The sequence below is a fragment of the Rhinolophus ferrumequinum genome, chromosome X (genome assembly GCF_004115265.2).
Source record: "Rhinolophus ferrumequinum isolate MPI-CBG mRhiFer1 chromosome X, mRhiFer1_v1.p, whole genome shotgun sequence".
In the NCBI taxonomy this organism is placed as follows: Eukaryota; Metazoa; Chordata; class Mammalia; order Chiroptera; family Rhinolophidae; genus Rhinolophus; species Rhinolophus ferrumequinum.
The window spans coordinates 37,077,769-37,094,873 of NC_046284.1; the positions used below are offsets into that span (position 1 = coordinate 37,077,769).

Genomic DNA, 17,105 nt, shown 5'->3' on the forward strand with positions numbered 1-17,105 from the left:
TCCATGGGAATGCTACTGCATGACAGCAGGCCTGCAGGGCCTGCAGATGATTTCTCCCATGGAATGCTCTTTGTTTTACTGTACTTATATAACTTTGCTTCTGCGCCTGTGTGCAGAATGCTACTCCTCTGGCTGGCCACCACTGGCGACTGTTCCCAGTCTGTAAGTCTCACTAATACCTATCTTGCACCCAGTTACCTGGTGTGTTCTTTGGGCTTGTGGCTTCTCAGGCACAAATGTTAGAACAACTCAGACTCCGTCGGAACAGGCAGTTAGGCAGAAGGTGAAAGGTCCTGCCTGAGTCTTTTTATTAAAAAATAACCAGCTTAAAATAATCAATATCCCAAAAGACATTTTGGGTTGGCAATTTCTGCTTCCCCTCAGAATCAATGATAGAAAACACAAATTGTTTCCCCTAGTGAGGTACACTTTGGATAACATCGGGTTTATCAGAGGAACACGATATGAAGGACAGCACGCAGAACCTATCTTTCGATCTGAGAAACACTAAACATTCGATATTGAAGTATTCCTTTTACTTAAAAATAGAGACCCTGAGATACCTAAGGCTCCAGAGCTCCCAGCCAGAAGCGGGTAACTGCTTTGCATGCCGGGATTTGTAGTCCAGGAAAGAGTGCTTGTAGTCAAGATGGAGGAATTGCTGCGCCGCGAGGGGACTGGGCGGTGCGCGGATTGGGCTGGGTGAATTTAAGACCAGGTATTCAAACCTCTCCTCCAGAGGAAGCAGGGCGCCCTGTAGTCTCGCGAGATCCTGACGAGGCCCAATGGAATGCGGGGCCGTCTTATCACTAGGGGCATTTGGTGGGGGCGGAGTCTTGACGGAGGTGGGCCGGCAGTCGTTAGCTGCTCCGCGTATGGGCGTTTGGGCCGAGCTTCGACTGTGAGGAGCAAAGCAGTGGCCATGAAGGAAGAGAAGGAGCATAGGCCTAAGGAGAAGCGAGTAACTCTCTTGACTCCCCCCGGGGCCACAGGCAGCGGCGGTGGGGCTTCCGGGGACAGCACCAAAGGGGAAGATAAGCAGGATCGGAACAAGGAGAAGAGGGAGGCGCTGAGCAAGGTGCCTGGTCCGCCGTTGGCCCGTGAGAGGGCGGGACGCGTTCGCCACCCATGGAGGATGGTTGGGAATGGGGTTGCCCTCTTCCTCTCCCGGTCGACCCTTCTATTTCTTCCCCTGTGTGAAAACCGCATCACCCTGTCTTAATCTCTGGACCGAAATGGATGGAGCCCCTCCCGGCCAAGCCCCGGGGTGGGAGTGAGGGAAAGGGGATTCCCAGATGGAGAAGGGTTTAGGTCAGAGCTGTGAGATAATGGGAGGGGTGGGGAGCGATAATGAAGAGAATGAGGAATTAAAACATTAATTGGGGGAAATTATTAAATACTGAAGGGACTATCAAGGGTGGGAGTAGTTTGTGATAGGAGTATTAATGGAGGCGAGTTGAAGGAGTATGGGGAAATTAATGGTCTGGGGGCCGGATCGGGTGCATCCTATTTTGGGAACAATGAGGGCATTCGGGATATTCCTTAGAGTTTTGAATTCTTTATGCTGAATGAGGAAGGGTTTTGTTTTAGGATGTTGGATGTGGTAGGGAAATAATAAATCAAGAGTTCGTGGCACCCACAGAAGACCAGGGTTGGCCTACTAATTTCTTACCACTACATCTATTGAAAAATGGGTGATATAAAATGATGTGGAAACCTGGTAAACTTCGGGGCTTCAACCTGAGATTTTCCTTGGTCCAGACAGTTCTCATTTCTAAGAGTTTTTAAAAACTGTGTTACTATTTTTTATTAATTCTGAACATTAGGAGACTATTTTCTCCTGGGTTTTTATAAATGATCTCATCTTTCAAAGCACAGCTTTCTTCAGGGATGGTGATTCATTCATGTATGACTGAAAATTGATTTGTACTAATTTTATTTTACTTATTCATTTCTGAAGGTGGTAATTCGGAGATTACCTCCCACTTTGACCAAGGAGCAGCTTCAGGAACATCTTCAGCCTATGCCAGAGCATGATTATTTTGAGTTTTTTTCTAATGATACTAGGTAAAATAAATAAATAAAGGGGGGTAAATGAAAAAGGTTTCTTCCATTCTTTTTTATCCTACTGTTTTCCATTTGAGTTTTGAGCCTGTCTCTTTAATATGTGCATTCTTACAATTCAGCCAGACACCTGCAAGCATATTTACATAATTGCTTTCCTCTCTGCAGTCTGTATCCTCATATGTATGCCAGAGCATACATCAACTTTAAAAATCAAGAGGACATTATTTTGTTCAGGGATCGCTTTGATGGTTATGTATTCCTTGACAATAAAGGTGAGTTCTAGTAACTAAAAGAGTTTCTTTGTCATTTGTGTTTAAGACAATGTGTGTTATCACAGTGTTTTCTTAATGCCTTGATAGCTTTTCTAAAATCCTGGATGATAAAACGTGCAACATTTAAAGACTTAACCTATTGACAAACCTATTATAATCTTATACATAGATATGTGTCTTTTCACAGTCCTCTGGTATTTTTATTAACCCGTTATTTCTATAGTTTGATCAACTGAATGAAATTGCCTGTTTTCTCCTCCTGTGACAATTTTTTTGCCCTGAATTAGAAAATCTGTTGTTTGACCAGTTTCAGCAGTTATACTCATAAGTGACTCTTTAAACTTGTATGGCAAGTTTAAACATTTCTCATCTTGCTTCAGGGATCAACATTTGTTTACTTAATTCAAATAACTTAAGCCAATAGTTCCATGCTGGAATACTGTTTAACATTCTAAATTGTATGTAATTAAAACATCGAATTTGATGATCTCCCACTTTGTATCCAGGAGTCTAAAGAGAAGAAAAATTTCTGCCTTAACTCTATTTATTTTCTGCGGCTTGCAACATTTAGCCAGAGAATGTCCTCACTGCCATTTGTCACTTTTCTTTGGCTTTGCAATCATAGTGAATGATGTGTCTTTTTGTTGAGTTTTGTTGTTTTCAGTATTACTTCAAAGTTAGTGAAAATGAAAGCTTTACCAGGGAATATGCCTGTAAAAGTAGGATTGCCACTGTCCAACTTTTATAAATCCCCACAAACTAGCTACTTCTCCCCTCCAGCAACTATATTCCGTAGATAGCAATGGTTTCCTAGTGACTTAACCTGGAAATCTCTGAGTTGTGTTTAACTCTTTCCTCCTTTTTATCCCTTACATTTAAAGAATTGATGAATCTTTTAAATTTGTTTCTTAATGTCTTATTCATCCAGTCTAACTAATATTTTCATATTTGATATCATCACCTAATGCTTAGACAACCACTGTCTCTAAACTTACAGGGTTTTCCTTTTTTTCCTTTTCTGTGTAATTCAGTCTAACTGCCATAAAATTAATCTTTTTGGAAATAGTCATTTAAAATAATAGTTGTGAAAAAGTCCAAACTCCGGGCAGCCGGTTAGATCCCCACATGGACCACTGTGAGCTGTGACCTCTACAACTAGATTGAAACAACTACTTGACTTGGAGCTGATGGGTCCTGGAAAAACAAACTTAAATAAATAAAAGTTTTTTTTAAAAAAAAAAAAAAGTCCAAACTCCTTAGCCTGGTAGTCAGGACCCTCCATAGTCTGGCCTCACTTCCGTTTTCTTCAGCCTATCTTCCACAGTTTCGTTCTGCTTTGGTCTGGGTTATCTATTCATTTTCAAACACATCAGTTATTAAACTAATGTGATTCTGCATGTACCAGGCTTTCCAAAATTATGTTTCCTCCATGACTGCTTTGTGATGCCTTCTGGTCAATTCTACTTACTTTATTCTGGCTTATGTCTATATGCCAGTGGTCTTTACACCTTGTGTGTGACATTTTTCTATGGGAGAGAGCTGGTGTATTTTTTTTCCAGTAGTCACTTGTTTGTTTTTAATTGAGCTATACCTTACCTTAAAATTCAGTAGTTTTTAGTATATTCACAAAGTTGTATAACCATCACCACTATGTAAATCCAGAATGCTTTCATCCCCCCATGAAGAATCCTATATCCATTAGCAGTCATCTCCCATTCTCCCCTCTCCCCCAACCTCCACCCCTGGCAACACTAATCTACTAACTATGGCTTTCCCTATTCTGGACATTTCATATAAAGAGAATCATACAATATGTGACCTTTTGTGACTGTCATCTTTTACTTAGCATGTTTCTAAGGTTCATTCATGTTATAGCATGTATCATTACCTCATTCCTTTATTTTTATTTGCATTTTTAAAAACTGTGGTAAAATACACAGAAATAAAATTTACCATCTTAACCATTTTTTTTAAATTAAAGTTTATTGGGGTGACAATTGTTAGTAAAATTACATAGATTTCAGGTGTACAATTCTGTATTACATCATCTATAAATCCCATTGTGTGTTCACCACCCAGAGTCAGTTCTCCTTCCATCACCATATATTTGATCCCCTTTACCCGCATCTACCACCCTCCACCCCCCTTGCCCTCTGGTAACCACTAAACTATTGTCTGTGTCTATGAGTTTTTGTTTCTCATTTGTTTGTCTTATTCTTTTGCATCTTAACCATTTTTAAGTGTACAGTTTGGTTGTATTGAGCACATTCACATTGTTGTGCACCCGATCTTTCAAGACCGAAACTATACCAATTAAACAATAACTCCCCATTTCCCCTTCCGTCAGCCCCTAGCAACTATCATTCTGTCTCTGTTGGCCTAGAAGTTGACCATTCTAGGCACCGCTCATATAAGTGGAATCATAAAATATTTGACATTTTTGTGACTCACTTATTTCACTTAGCATAATGTCCTCAAGGTTTATCCATGTTGTAGCATGAGTCCGAATTTCATTACTTTTTAAGGCTGAGTAATATTCCATTGTATATACTACATTTTATTTATCCATTCGTCTGTCAAGGGACATTTGTGTTGCTTCTACCTACTCTTGGCTATTGTGAATAATGCCTCTATGAATGTGGATGTACAAATAATTGTTGAAGTCTCTGCTTTCACATCTGTTGAATATATACAAAAGTGGAATTGTTAGGCCATATAGTAATTCTATGTTAAATTTTTGGAGGAACCACCATGCTGATTTCCACAGAAGCTGCGCCATTTTACATTCCCACCAGTAATGCACAAGTGTTCTAATTTCTCCAGATCCTCACCAACACATTATTTTGTTTTTCCCCCTTTAATGGTAACCACTCTAATGGGTATAAGGTGATAGCTCTGGATTTGTATTTCTCTAATGATTAGTAAAATAATAATATTTTCATATGCTTGAGCATATGAGCATCTTTTCGTATGCTTTTGAGTCATTTGTATATCATCTGTGGAGAAATGTTAATTCAAGTGCATTGAACATTTTTCAATTGGGTTATTTGTGGGTTTTTTCTTGTTGTTGAGTTGTAGGAGTTCTTTATATGTTCTGTATATTGACCCATTATCAGATGTATGATTTGTAAATATTTTCTTCTATTCCATAGGTTGCCTTTTCACTATATTGATTATGTCCTTAGATGCAGTTTTTAATTTTGATGTCTAATTTATCTATTTTTTTGTTGCCTGTGCTTTTGGTGTCTTGGTGCATTTTTTAAATAACAGCTTCATTGCAATATAATTCACATACCATAAAATTCACCCTTTAAAAGTGTACAGTTCAGTGTTTTTTAGTGTATTCAGTTATGCAGCTGTTGCTACAATCTAACTTTAGAACACATTTATCACTCTAAAGAAAAACCCCATACCCGTTAGTTGCCACTCTTCGTTCTCCCCACCACTTCCCCCAAGCTCTAGACAACCACTAATCTATCTCTATAGATTTGCTTATTCTAGAGATTTCTGTTGTATTTTTAAATGAAAACTAGCCGGTAGATTTTCCCCCCACATATCAAAATATTACACTTTAGAAGTGGGATTTAAATGACTGTTTTACTTCCCTGCCATATCTTTTCATGATAAGTATGAATTTGGGGCTCCTTTGATAGCATGTTGATAATAGTTGTTCCAGTGTGATTGATGCCTGTTGGGAGACCCTTCTCAGATGACTGCCATCAAAGGAGGCCTAGAAAGTGGTGGGTTAACTCTTGTATCCAGTTGACATTTTATTTGTTATAGCAAATGTGATATTTTTTTTCTAAACAGGTCAGGAATATCCTGCTATAGTAGAATTTGCACCTTTTCAAAAAGCTGCGAAAAAGAAGACTAAAAAAAGAGATACCAAAGTTGGGACCATCGATGATGGTACAGTATAGCTCTAGTTATGTAATGCTACTGCCATGGGTTTTAAAAAAATATTACCTTTGTGGGAATTAATTGGACTCCAATCTTTTAAATAAGAGAACATATGGGGTGAAGTTAATAAGAAATATAATTCATTGATGAAAGCTTTGCTTAATTGTTAGAATGGAGGTGGGTTTCCTATAGTTTCCACTCTTTTCGGCTAGTGGAATTTCATTCCTCCACCACAAGCAATACATTGTTGACTATTGAGTAGTAAATGACCTTAAGTTTGTTGATTAAAAGACAATGGGGAAAAAATCAGATGTTTCAAAGTACAACTCCTTGAGGCCCCTTACCATTTTTATGATTATTTGACTTTTGGTTTCCATTTTTATAAAGAGGAAGATTTATCATTGAAAGCTATGATGGAAATTTTTATGTATTCAAGTAACTTAATATAAAGTAATTGAAGTGGCCAGTCCTATTTTCTAGGCTTTGACTATGTAGTTAATTGCATAAATAGTAATTACACTGAACCGAAATACAGGAAATACAGGAAAACTGGAATAGTTGCCACTTAAGGTAACCTGGATCCAGATTTTGAACTCTCTGTAACTTATGTTGGATGAGGGCTTAGCTGCAATATTTTATATCAGATTGATATCTTAGAATTATCTAGTTTGATTTCCATTGTTATTATAATGGGTATTTTATAAAGAACACAGAAAGGCTCAACACACAGCTGCATATTGATTATATCAAAGATTCAGACCTGGAAGACTAGATCAAGTGACATGCTCCACACTGCATAGAAACTCCAGATACAAGCAATATAATGACTCATGCGTTACTCTATCTGATGTCGGGGGCATCTAGGAAAGAACTCAGTGGCATCACCTCCATTGCCACTTTAGGACATCCTCCTAACTGATCTTTTTGGAACTACTAATTTTCATATATTGAGTCTACATAAAGTGAGGTACACCCATACAGGAATTGGTTACATGTATATACATAATACACAACTATATACATGTAATTTTAACAGTTGTCCCCCTAAGTGTGACTCTGGATTAGCAGGAGCAGTGATGTTCAAAAGCAAACTTTGTCATCCCTCGAGGTTCTATTCCAGCCTGGTGTCTCATTTTCCCTGACACCATGTTGCACCAGCTCCCTTCCTGGTATCTCTAATAGCAGTTCTGAGAGTAAGTAACCAGTCAAGCCCTAAATAGTCTATCTTGTGGTTTATTTTTATTCTTCCATGAAGTAGAAGATTATCTTCTTTGATAAATATCCTAGATAATAATTTCCTATTTTGTTTAAAGTTGCTATGCTTTCTGTTTACTTAAACAATTATTTAGATCCAGAATACAGAAAATTTTTGGAAAGTTATGCTGCAGATAATGAGAAAATGACATCTACTCCAGAAACACTGCTAGAGGAAATAGAAGCTAAAAATAGAGAATTAATAGGTAAGTGGGCAAAAGGAATTAAGAGCAACAGCTTTCTCATCAGCAGACCTGTCTGACTCCCACTTCTGTCACTTGCTAACTATGTAATCATGGGGAAAGCACTAACTTCTCTGAGACTGTTTCTTCTACTGTAAAATACAGATGATAATACCTGCGTCACAAGATTATGAGCATGCATTGATTAGATGGGGGAAATTCTCTGTGACCTATTTAATACCACACAAATGTAACAATTATAAAAGGTTTGAAGACTAGTGTGGCACCTTTAGACGTTGGTAAGCATTGGAAGATAAGTTGGTATTTTCTAGTAATAAAAAGCTAGTTTTCCTAAAAAAAGAAAAAAGATCTGAAATATCAAAAAATGAATTTAGTCACTGCAAAACTGAAAACCTCTTGAGAAATTCTAGCTTGGATGTTGGTTCTACTAGTAGGCTGTCATTACTGTATCATCTCTAAACATAAGCATAGCCTCTGACTCAGGATATTCACTCCTAGGAATTTATCCAAAGGAACTGTATTTTCAAAAGCTAGCTACGAGGCTAGATAGCATTGTTCAGAATATTGAAAAATGAATTAAATATCCTTCTAAAACTTGCTTTTTATTAATGGATGCATAGTATAAGCCCATCTCTGATAATTTCGTGAGAAGAAACTCCCAAAAGTGAAATTATGGGGTCAAAAGGATTAGATATTTTTAACCCCTTCCCCCAATTTCTTCCCAGTTTGACAAATTGATACTCCCATCTGTAAAAGAGAATGTCCTTTGCACTTAATTCTCACCAACACTATGAAGTACGCCTTTTTAAAGTTTTATATTTTGTATTTCTTCACAATTTAAAAGGTATTTTAAATTTTCAGAATTGGAATACTGTAAAACTTCTTTCCAATAATGTAGTTGTGAACTTTCTGTTTAAGGGGTATATAGTTTTTCCAACCTTGGGTGGTTGGCAGGGAATGTCAGAAAATAGAATCCTTTCTAGGGGTTGATAAGTATTATTAATAATCTGTTTACATTTATGTAGCTAAAAAGACAACCCCACTGTTGAGCTTCCTGAAAAACAAGCAGGTAAACCTTTTGTTTACTTAGTTCTCTCAATACTTTTATTTCATTGGTTCACATTCTGTGAACATTTTAAGAGCATTGGGATCCTATAAGAGAAATAGTTGCTTTTTCTTACCATTATTCTTTAAAGATTTGGCTCATTGGCACTCTCCTCTGTGGTTGCTGGACCAAAGAATCACTCTGCAAACCCGGAGAGTGCTTAACTTGTTCCAGAGACACTCTCTTGATTTTCTGAAAGCTTCTGGAAATATAGCAAGACAGCAGTGGGAGACTCTGATACTAGCAGGCCTTGCTTGGTCTTTATTCTCTCTCATATTATGAATGGGGTGGAGAGGGGCTTAAGGAGGTAGAATGCCACTTTGTAGAAAGTAGGAAGGAAAGATGCTCCAGTTTAGTGGGTGCCCACCATGTCTTTGGGATTGACTTAAGTTTGTGGTGATGATTATTTTGTTTGAAGGTTTATGTTGATGTTTCTTTCTAGAGAATGAGAGAAGAAAAAAGAGAAGAAAGAAGGAGGCGAGAAATAGAAAGAAAAAGACAAAGAGAAGAAGAGAGGAGGAAATGGAAAGAAGAAGAGAAACGAAAAAGGAAAGATATAGAGAAGCTAAAGAAGATAGACAGAGTTCCAGAAAGGGACAAATTAAAGGATGAACCAAAGATTAAGGTAGGAAAATAAACCGACTGCATGTTGCTGAAAATTGCATGAATCTACTTCTTTAAATATGCGTGCATCTTATGTGGTGTAAATACAATTTTTCAGTTTTTGTCCTTTTTTTGGCGGGGGGTGAACCAATAGAAATCTTTCCTATAATTCTATTATTTTTGTAAGATAATTTAAAAGGACTAAGTTTACATATTTCTTCAGTGCAGATTTGTTATTTTTGTCACTGAAAATGTTCAAATTTTGGATGATTATTCTTTCAGTTCTTCATAAATAGGGGCTTAGGGCTGGCTGGCATGAATTACGGTTTTTATTCAGCTTTTCCTGCATATTTGATACATTAAGTTGCCTCATCTGTTTGTTTTCCACTGTCCTCAGGTACACAGGTTTCTGTTACAAGCTGTGAATCAGAAAAATGTAAGGACCAAGTACATGATACAGAGCACCTAGTATCATGTCACACAGGTCATAGTTAATAAGTCCTGTTGGTGGTGGTGGTAGTGTTTCCTGTAGAAAACCCCTTCAGACTGACTTGAGTCTTCTTAAAAGCTAGCCATTTTAAATTCCTACTTTAAAAGAAATCCCAGATGACTTCCTGGTGCTCTGCTGCATACCCAGAAGCTTCAACAATATACAGCTAAGGACAACCATGCCTTAAATAGCTCTTTTTCTTCTTTTTTGTCTGCTTCTCATAACTGTTCTCCTTGTGGGAGTACTAGAGATAATATCCTGCATTATGTGCTTTCCCCTCTCACATGATTCCCATGTTATCTTCTTGCATCTACCTGGGAATCTGTGAGCAGCAGATTCTGAATAATGCATCACATATAGGAAAAGGAAAACCCATATAAAGATCCCAGCCTTGCTGCATCCCTTCTGAGGGCATGGCTTGGCAGCCCTTGCTCCAGAGAACTTCCTGGGGAACTTCAGAGAAAAATCTCACAGAGATGGTGGCAGGGTCTCCTTTGACCTCCTCAAAATTCAGCAGTTTGTGGTTCCCCTAGGCTGTCCAGAGATCATTATTGGTGATAAGGGGCTTGGCCACAGGGTAGGGGAAGTTCCCATATTAATTCCTTCTAGTAATCTGTCTTCCATGCCACAAGTGACTTGACTTGCTATTCCTAACAGCAAGGCAGAAGATAGAGCCAACCATGCTAGAGATATTCATTAATGTTCTTATTAGAGTAATGAACATCTTGGCTTCTAATAAAGATGATCATTAGAGAAATAAGAACACTTCCAATGAAACCTGCACATGGTATCCTCACTTTACACTGGTCCCTTCCTAGTGTCCAGTTTGGAATCACCATTTGCAGTGGCTGTCTGCTGAAATCTTCATGCTTAAATTTTTTGGTGGTTGGACTTTTGCTTGGTGACTTACATGATGCCTTCACCCTGAGACGAACCTTTGTATGATGGCTTCACTCTGAGATTTGAAATTCTTCTGTTTTGCCAAAGAATCTCTCTGAATATCCAACACTTGGGGGTGTTCTAGAGAGATTTGTAGCAGTGTTGTGAAAAAGAAACTGTTTTTTGTTAGAAATTTGAACTTTATAAAGCACTTTTATTTTAGAATTGCATTCTGTCATATATATGACATCGAGCAGAGTTCCTACTCAGTAGAGAAGGAACTTCACTGTTCTGACATGAAGTATTTGGATTTTTAAATCAAATGCCAAATAATTCTTGCTATTCATTTCTAATGATAATATGATTTTACCATCATAAGTATGTTACTCTCAGGCTCAAGGCAAAATTATTCTCGCAATAGATCACTCCTTTGGTGACCGAGGTATTTGTCATTCCAAGTACTACATAGAAACACTCTAACAGTAATGATCTACCTAGCATTTTAAATTTGTGGCAAGTTATATTGACATGCTACAGAAGGCATACTTGGAAGTGTGCATTGGTTCACTTAAAGGTTGACTCATTTAAAGCCAAAGGAGTCTTGATCCTATTGCCACAAAGTGATTGAACCACTTCATTTGAGTTTATAACACTTTCACATTAATAGCAACCTTTTAGTAAATTACTGGTCTCGTGCACTAGCTGTTCACCCAAAAGTTTGAATACCTTCCTCTGAAGCCTTCTACAGTCAAAATTAAAAATATTTAGTATATTGTTTCCTTTGATAGACTCAGAAGACAGTGTCCCACTCTTTAAAATAAAAATAAATTTGTTCTCCTTAAAGCTGCTCAAGAAGCCAGAAAAAGGAGATGAAAAAGAATTGGACAAAAGAGAAAAAGCCAAGAAATTGGACAAAGAGAATCTGAATGATGAAAGAGCCAGTGGGCAAAGTTGTACATTGCCCAAACGTTCTGATGGCGAACTTAAAGATGAAAAGCCTAAGAGGTTGGTAGGCAAGGGCTCTTTGTTACATTTGTTTTCAAGGTGTTTCTTCTAGATGCTAGTTTTACTGCTATGTCTTGGACTTATACCTGAATTAAGATAAGCTGAAATAAGATAAGATAAGGTAATTTACCAGGGGCAGGGGAATGAGGAGCAGCAGCTTCAGATATTCTAGTATTTTAATCTGTGTGGATGAACTTTGTTTTTTGTTACTGTTTTTCAAAAGCTAGTATTTTTTTACTTTGCTCCAAAAGTGTAGCCTCATTGCAGTGGCCAAGTCAGACTCAAAGTGTTCCTGCATTTGTGATTAGAAGATCTTTGAGGATACATTCTCAGATTTGTTTTTCATGCAGACCTGAAGATGAGAGTGGCAGAGACTACAGGGAGAGGGAACGGGATTATGAACGAGATCAAGAGCGCATACTTCGGGAAAGAGAGAGACTGAAGCGGCAGGAAGAAGAGCGCCGGAGGCAGAAGGACCGCTATGAGAAAGAGAAGTCTTTTAAAAGAAAGGAAGAAGAAATGAAAAAAGAGAAAGAAGCACTTCGGGATAAAGGAAAGAAGACTGAAAGTACAGAATCAGTAGGAAGCTCAGAAAAAGCTGAAAAGAAAGAGGAAGTGGTTAAGAGAGATCGCATAAGAAACAAGGTGCGGCATTTCTTTACACTTGTTTATTTTCATGAGGATTTTATTTTCTTTTCCTGCAAGTGTAAAGGAAAGGGCTCATTGTTTATTATAGAATTTTTCAAGGAAATTTTATTACAGAAAATTTTATTATAGGAACTTTAACTATCTGCAACTTTTTTTCAGTCTTGGTTGGATCCTTTTATTAAATTATAAAAATGTCAAACACACAAAAGTAGAGAACAGAATAATACAATGTACCCATCACTCAGCTTCAACAATTATCAACTCGTGGCCAACCTTCTTTCTGTTCTACCCCATCCCTACCCCTACTGGATTATTTTCAGGCAAATCCTGGATGTATAATTTCTTCTTTAAATATGTCAATATTAGAGATCAAGGCTCTTTTTCTTAATATATATGACCCTAATAGTATTTTCACACCAAAAAAATAACAATAATTCCTTAACATCCTACCTATTCTGTTCGGATTTTCCCAATTGTCTCATTTATATCTTTTTTATTGGCTCTAAACAAGGTCCACAAATTGTATTTGCTTGAAATGTTTCCTTAAATCTCTTCTAATATAAACAATTTCCCCTCCTTTTCTTGTCCTACATTTATTTGTTGCAGAAACCAATTGGTTCTGTAGAGCTTCTAACAGTCCAGATTGGCTAATTACATCCCTGTGGTATCATTTAACATGTTCCTCTATCTTCTATGTTTCCTTGAAAACTGATAGTTCATATCTAGGGAAGGGGTCAGCAGATTATTTCTATAAAGAGCCAGATGGTAAACATTTTAGGCTTCATGTGCCATATGGTCTCTGTCACAACCACTAAACCCTGTAGGAAGGCAGGCATAGACTATGTAAAAGAATGAGCGTGGCTGTGTGCCAATAAAATTTTATTCACAGGCAGTTGCTCTTCTCCTGGCCTGCCCGTTCCCACCATTTTGGGAGTGTACTATCTAAATTCACCACTTGCTTGGCTTAAAAAAAAAATTATTCACAAAAATAGGCAGCCCCTCACCTAGAGGCCTGAATATATTCAGGCTCAATTTTTGTCAAGAGCACTTCATAGGTGGTGGTGTGCACTTCCTGTGTATCATATCAGGAAGCATACAATGTCCGGGTGTCCTCTGAGTGTGATGTTATGATTGATCAATAGCAGTTATATTGTGGTTATGTAATAGGATGTCCTAGTTCTTAGGATATACAAGCTAAAATATTTAGGGATGAAGGGTCATGATGTGTGCAACTTACTGTCAGTGGTTCTGTAAAAATAATAATGTGTACATAAATGTGTGTACATTCACACACATACTAGAGACAGAAAAAGCACATGGGACAAAATGTTAAAATTGTTAATCTAGAAGAAAGGTACTAGGTATTCATTAAGTGTTGCAACATTTCTATAGATTTAAAATATTTTAAGATAAAAAGTTTAAAAAACAACTGATCAATCGTTTCAGGTACTATAAGCCTGATCCATCTGTTATAAAAATTTTCATCAGCCTTTCTCCTAACAATTTTGTTTAGATTAGTTATTTCATGGGGAGGTGGAAAATGGTGATATACGAATTCTGCCTTTCCTGTAGTATGTATTATCTGATGTCCTTCTATAAAGAGGAATTTCCCTCAATAGTTGTTTGGTTAGCCTGAAATTCAGTTTACACAGGAAAGACAAGATAAACACTTGATCCTCTTCCTTTATTTACCAGTATTCAGAGTAATGGGTTTGTGTCCCAGCAACATCTAGGGGTTATCATTGAGTTTTTTTGTTTAGTCTTTAAAAACTTGTGGATTTAGAAATGCTTGGTGTATTCCAACTTATTATCAGTTATTGTCTTTGTTGATGTTTAAATTGTCCCATCTTTGCACAACGGGAGCCCTATCATCCACTTCTTTAAATGCTATGCAGCAGTCTCATCTGTTTCAACATTTCATTTGGTGAATTTGCTGGAATTATTCAATTGAGAATAATGCTTTAAGGCTAACTTTCATACATCAGGGAGAAAGGGTAAGGAATGCTCATGTAACTTTTTTGTGAATTCTGAAAAAGGCCTGTACATTTAAGTTTTAAAGGGTCATATTGCCATTAAACCAAACACATTACCGGAGCTGAGAGCTACATGATTACTTTATTGAAGCTTATTTAGGAGTCTGACATCTAAAGTGCCACCTAGATAGAGAGTCTCAAGCTGGGGTTACATTGCCATACCGGAATTAAGAAATAGTCATGTTTGTGGCAAGTTACATGGGTCTGAGCTCATAAGTCCAGGGAGGTCTCCATTTAGGAGTCTGACATCTAAAGTGCCACCTAGATAGAGAGTCTCAAGCTGGGGTTACATTGCCATACCGGAATTAAGAAATAGTCATGTTTGTGGCAAGTTACATGGGTCTGAGCTCATAAGTCCAGGGAGGTCTCCATTTAAGACTGCATTCTTTGTTACTGTTGTTACTCCTAAGATTTTCTTATATGCTGGTGCATTTTCAAGTCAATTTACTGATGGGGAGAAGAGAAAGGCAATGGCTATGGTTTCTAAGTAAAAAGAAAGTCAAGCTGATTCAGTTCATCTTGAGATGGTTAAGAAAATTAGGCAGTAGATTTATCAAAAATTTACCTTAGTCATATAAAATAATACTTATGAAATGGTTGCTTTTCTTTGGAGATAGGGGAAAGGAAACAGGCAGTTAGAAGCAAATTAACCATCAACACTTAAACACTGCCATGTACCGTGCCCTCATATTTTTGGTCTTGTATGAGTTGTTTTTGGTATATATCAGTACATAACTTATGACTCTGAAAATCCCCCGTAAACACTTAGTAGCAATGTTGCAACACTAACATTTCATTTATTTTAGGATCGCCCAGCAATGCAGCTTTACCAACCAGGAGCTCGAAGCCGAAATCGACTCTGTCCCCCAGATGACAGCACCACCAAGTCTGGAGATGCAGCAATAGAAAAAAAGCAGGAAAGTGGTATTAGCCATAGAAAAGAAGGAGGAGAGGAGTGATAAGTCCAAATGACTGGAGGTGTCCTCCTGACTGTCTAGGCAGCCAAAGAGCATGTATTAAGCAATCCAGAAGTGCCTCAGGGCAAAGGAATAGAGAGAGAAAGGGGGTCGCTGTGCTGGTGGGGTACACTGCAGAGGAGTATGTTTTGCGCCAAACCAGGAACCTGATTGCAGGTTCAGATTGGAAGTACAATTTCATTTTTTATGCAGTTCCTACAAATTAACTTTAAATTGTCAGACAAAGATGAGGGAGAGGACATGCATTGCAATTTGCAGGTGGGAAATGTCAGTGAAGACTTAATTAGGTATGACAAGAGAAGAAAATAAGAGAGCTGACTCTTAAAATCAAAAGGTTTTGTTAATCCTGGATTGAATTTTCTTAATTTGAGTGGAGCAGAGTCACTCTGAAGTCTTGTTCAGATCTAGTTATATTCACTGTTGGTGACAACTGTTGGCTTTGTGTAGCGTAGAAGCAACACGCATGGACTTGTACAAGTACAGTAAAGAGTATAACAAATGTTTGCTTATGCAAGATTTAAATAATCGTGTCATGTCCATATCCTGTGTCCTAAAATTTTAGGATTAGGTTTAGATTTTTATTTGCTTATGTGAGCTCAGCATAAATAATATTTTTAAACATCTCCTTTTGCCTTTAGCAATTTTTATATTAATAAGTAAAATGTAACCCTTGTTTGGTTCTTGACAATCTAGTATTTATTTTATCTTAGGTCTCATGATCTGAATGCATGCCCTGTCCAGGAAGGAAACTGCACCAATATTTGTTCCTGTTTTAACAGCAACTTTCAGTTTTAGCTTGTATCGCATTGGTGTCAATAAATATCAACATCACTCAAGTATGAAGCTAAGTGTGTTTATTAACTTTACTAAATAGCTATTAGTTTTGAGAAGTTAAATTTGATACTGAATTAACCTCTTGGGAATTCTGAAAGGGGACGAATGATATTCGTTTCTGCCTTCACTAGCGTTCTGCCTTTATTTTGCCAACCAAGAAGATCAAATTATGGTTCCCTCCTCTTGTTCCCTAAGAACAAAAACGTTTGCACATCCTTGAGCTGCTGCTTAATTCTCATCCTGCCAGCTCCTCCTAACGTGGTGTCAGTTTGCCTTTATATAATAAGTCACTGCTTTATGTTTTCCTCAGCTTTTAGAAGCCAGTATCCCAAGAGGCAGGTAAAGAGGAAGAGCCATCAAAGATGATGGAGAATGGTCCTCAATCAGTGGAGAGAGTACTAAAAGAAGGAAAGGGGAAATTTTAAGGAGGAAAATAGCTGGCAGTGTCCCATGCCACAGAGAGGTTAAGGAAGTTAAGAAATGTGAAGTGTCCGTTGCATTTGGCAGTATTGAGGTCATTAGTGAAATGCGGCCCCTCTTGGCAGCAGAGGCTAGAGGAGCTGGTCTTAGAAGAAGCGACGTTCTGAAACCATCATTCATGAGTTGGCATCACTTGCCTCATTACCCAGCTTGGGGCCTGTTGCTAGCCCTCTTAAGGCTGTTTTCACATCAGCACCTCCCTCTTTTGTTCTACTTGCCGTGCCTGTCCAACTCAGTAAACCACTTTCTCACCCCCCCTTAATTTTCTTCTACTCATTTATGTATTCATTTAGCAAACATTTACTAATCACTGAGTGTGTCAGGCCCTGGGGGTCAAGGACTCAAACAAGTCCTT

At 37.8% G+C, this 17,105-nt stretch overlaps 1 protein-coding gene across 2 annotated transcripts; it reads left to right on the plus strand.

Moving 5' to 3' along the window:
• Positions 1–821: 821 nt before the first annotated feature.
• Positions 822–16,272, plus strand: UPF3B (UPF3B regulator of nonsense mediated mRNA decay). 2 transcript variants are annotated; one of them, XM_033117883.1, is made up of 11 exons: positions 834–1,078; positions 1,961–2,067; positions 2,233–2,339; positions 6,150–6,248; positions 7,589–7,699; positions 8,722–8,765; positions 9,244–9,426; positions 9,802–9,840; positions 11,618–11,778; positions 12,129–12,423; positions 15,266–16,272. In XM_033117883.1, exons 1-11 carry the CDS (start codon positions 923–925, stop codon positions 15,416–15,418), a joined length of 1,455 nt encoding a protein of 484 aa, XP_032973774.1. In that variant the 5' UTR covers positions 834–922; the 3' UTR covers positions 15,419–16,272. The 2 variants fall into 2 exon arrangements, with proteins under 2 accessions (XP_032973782.1, XP_032973774.1); XM_033117891.1 differs by lacking the exon at positions 9,802–9,840 and having other exon boundaries at positions 822–1,078.
• Positions 16,273–17,105: the final 833 nt, after the last annotated feature.

What these genes read in the sequence shown, in the direction of transcription:
- UPF3B (XM_033117883.1), top strand. Translation starts at nt 923, where the DNA reads ATGAAGGAAGAGAAGGAGCATAGGCCTAAGGAGAAGCGAGTAACTCTC. An exon ending in TAAAAATAGAGAATTAATAG is followed by an intron (nt 7,700 to 8,721) that starts GTAAGTGGGCAA and finishes ACATTTATGTAG; the next exon opens with CTAAAAAGACAACCCCACTG. An exon ending in AGGATGAACCAAAGATTAAG is followed by an intron (nt 9,427 to 9,801) that starts GTAGGAAAATAA and finishes CACTGTCCTCAG; the next exon opens with GTACACAGGTTTCTGTTACA.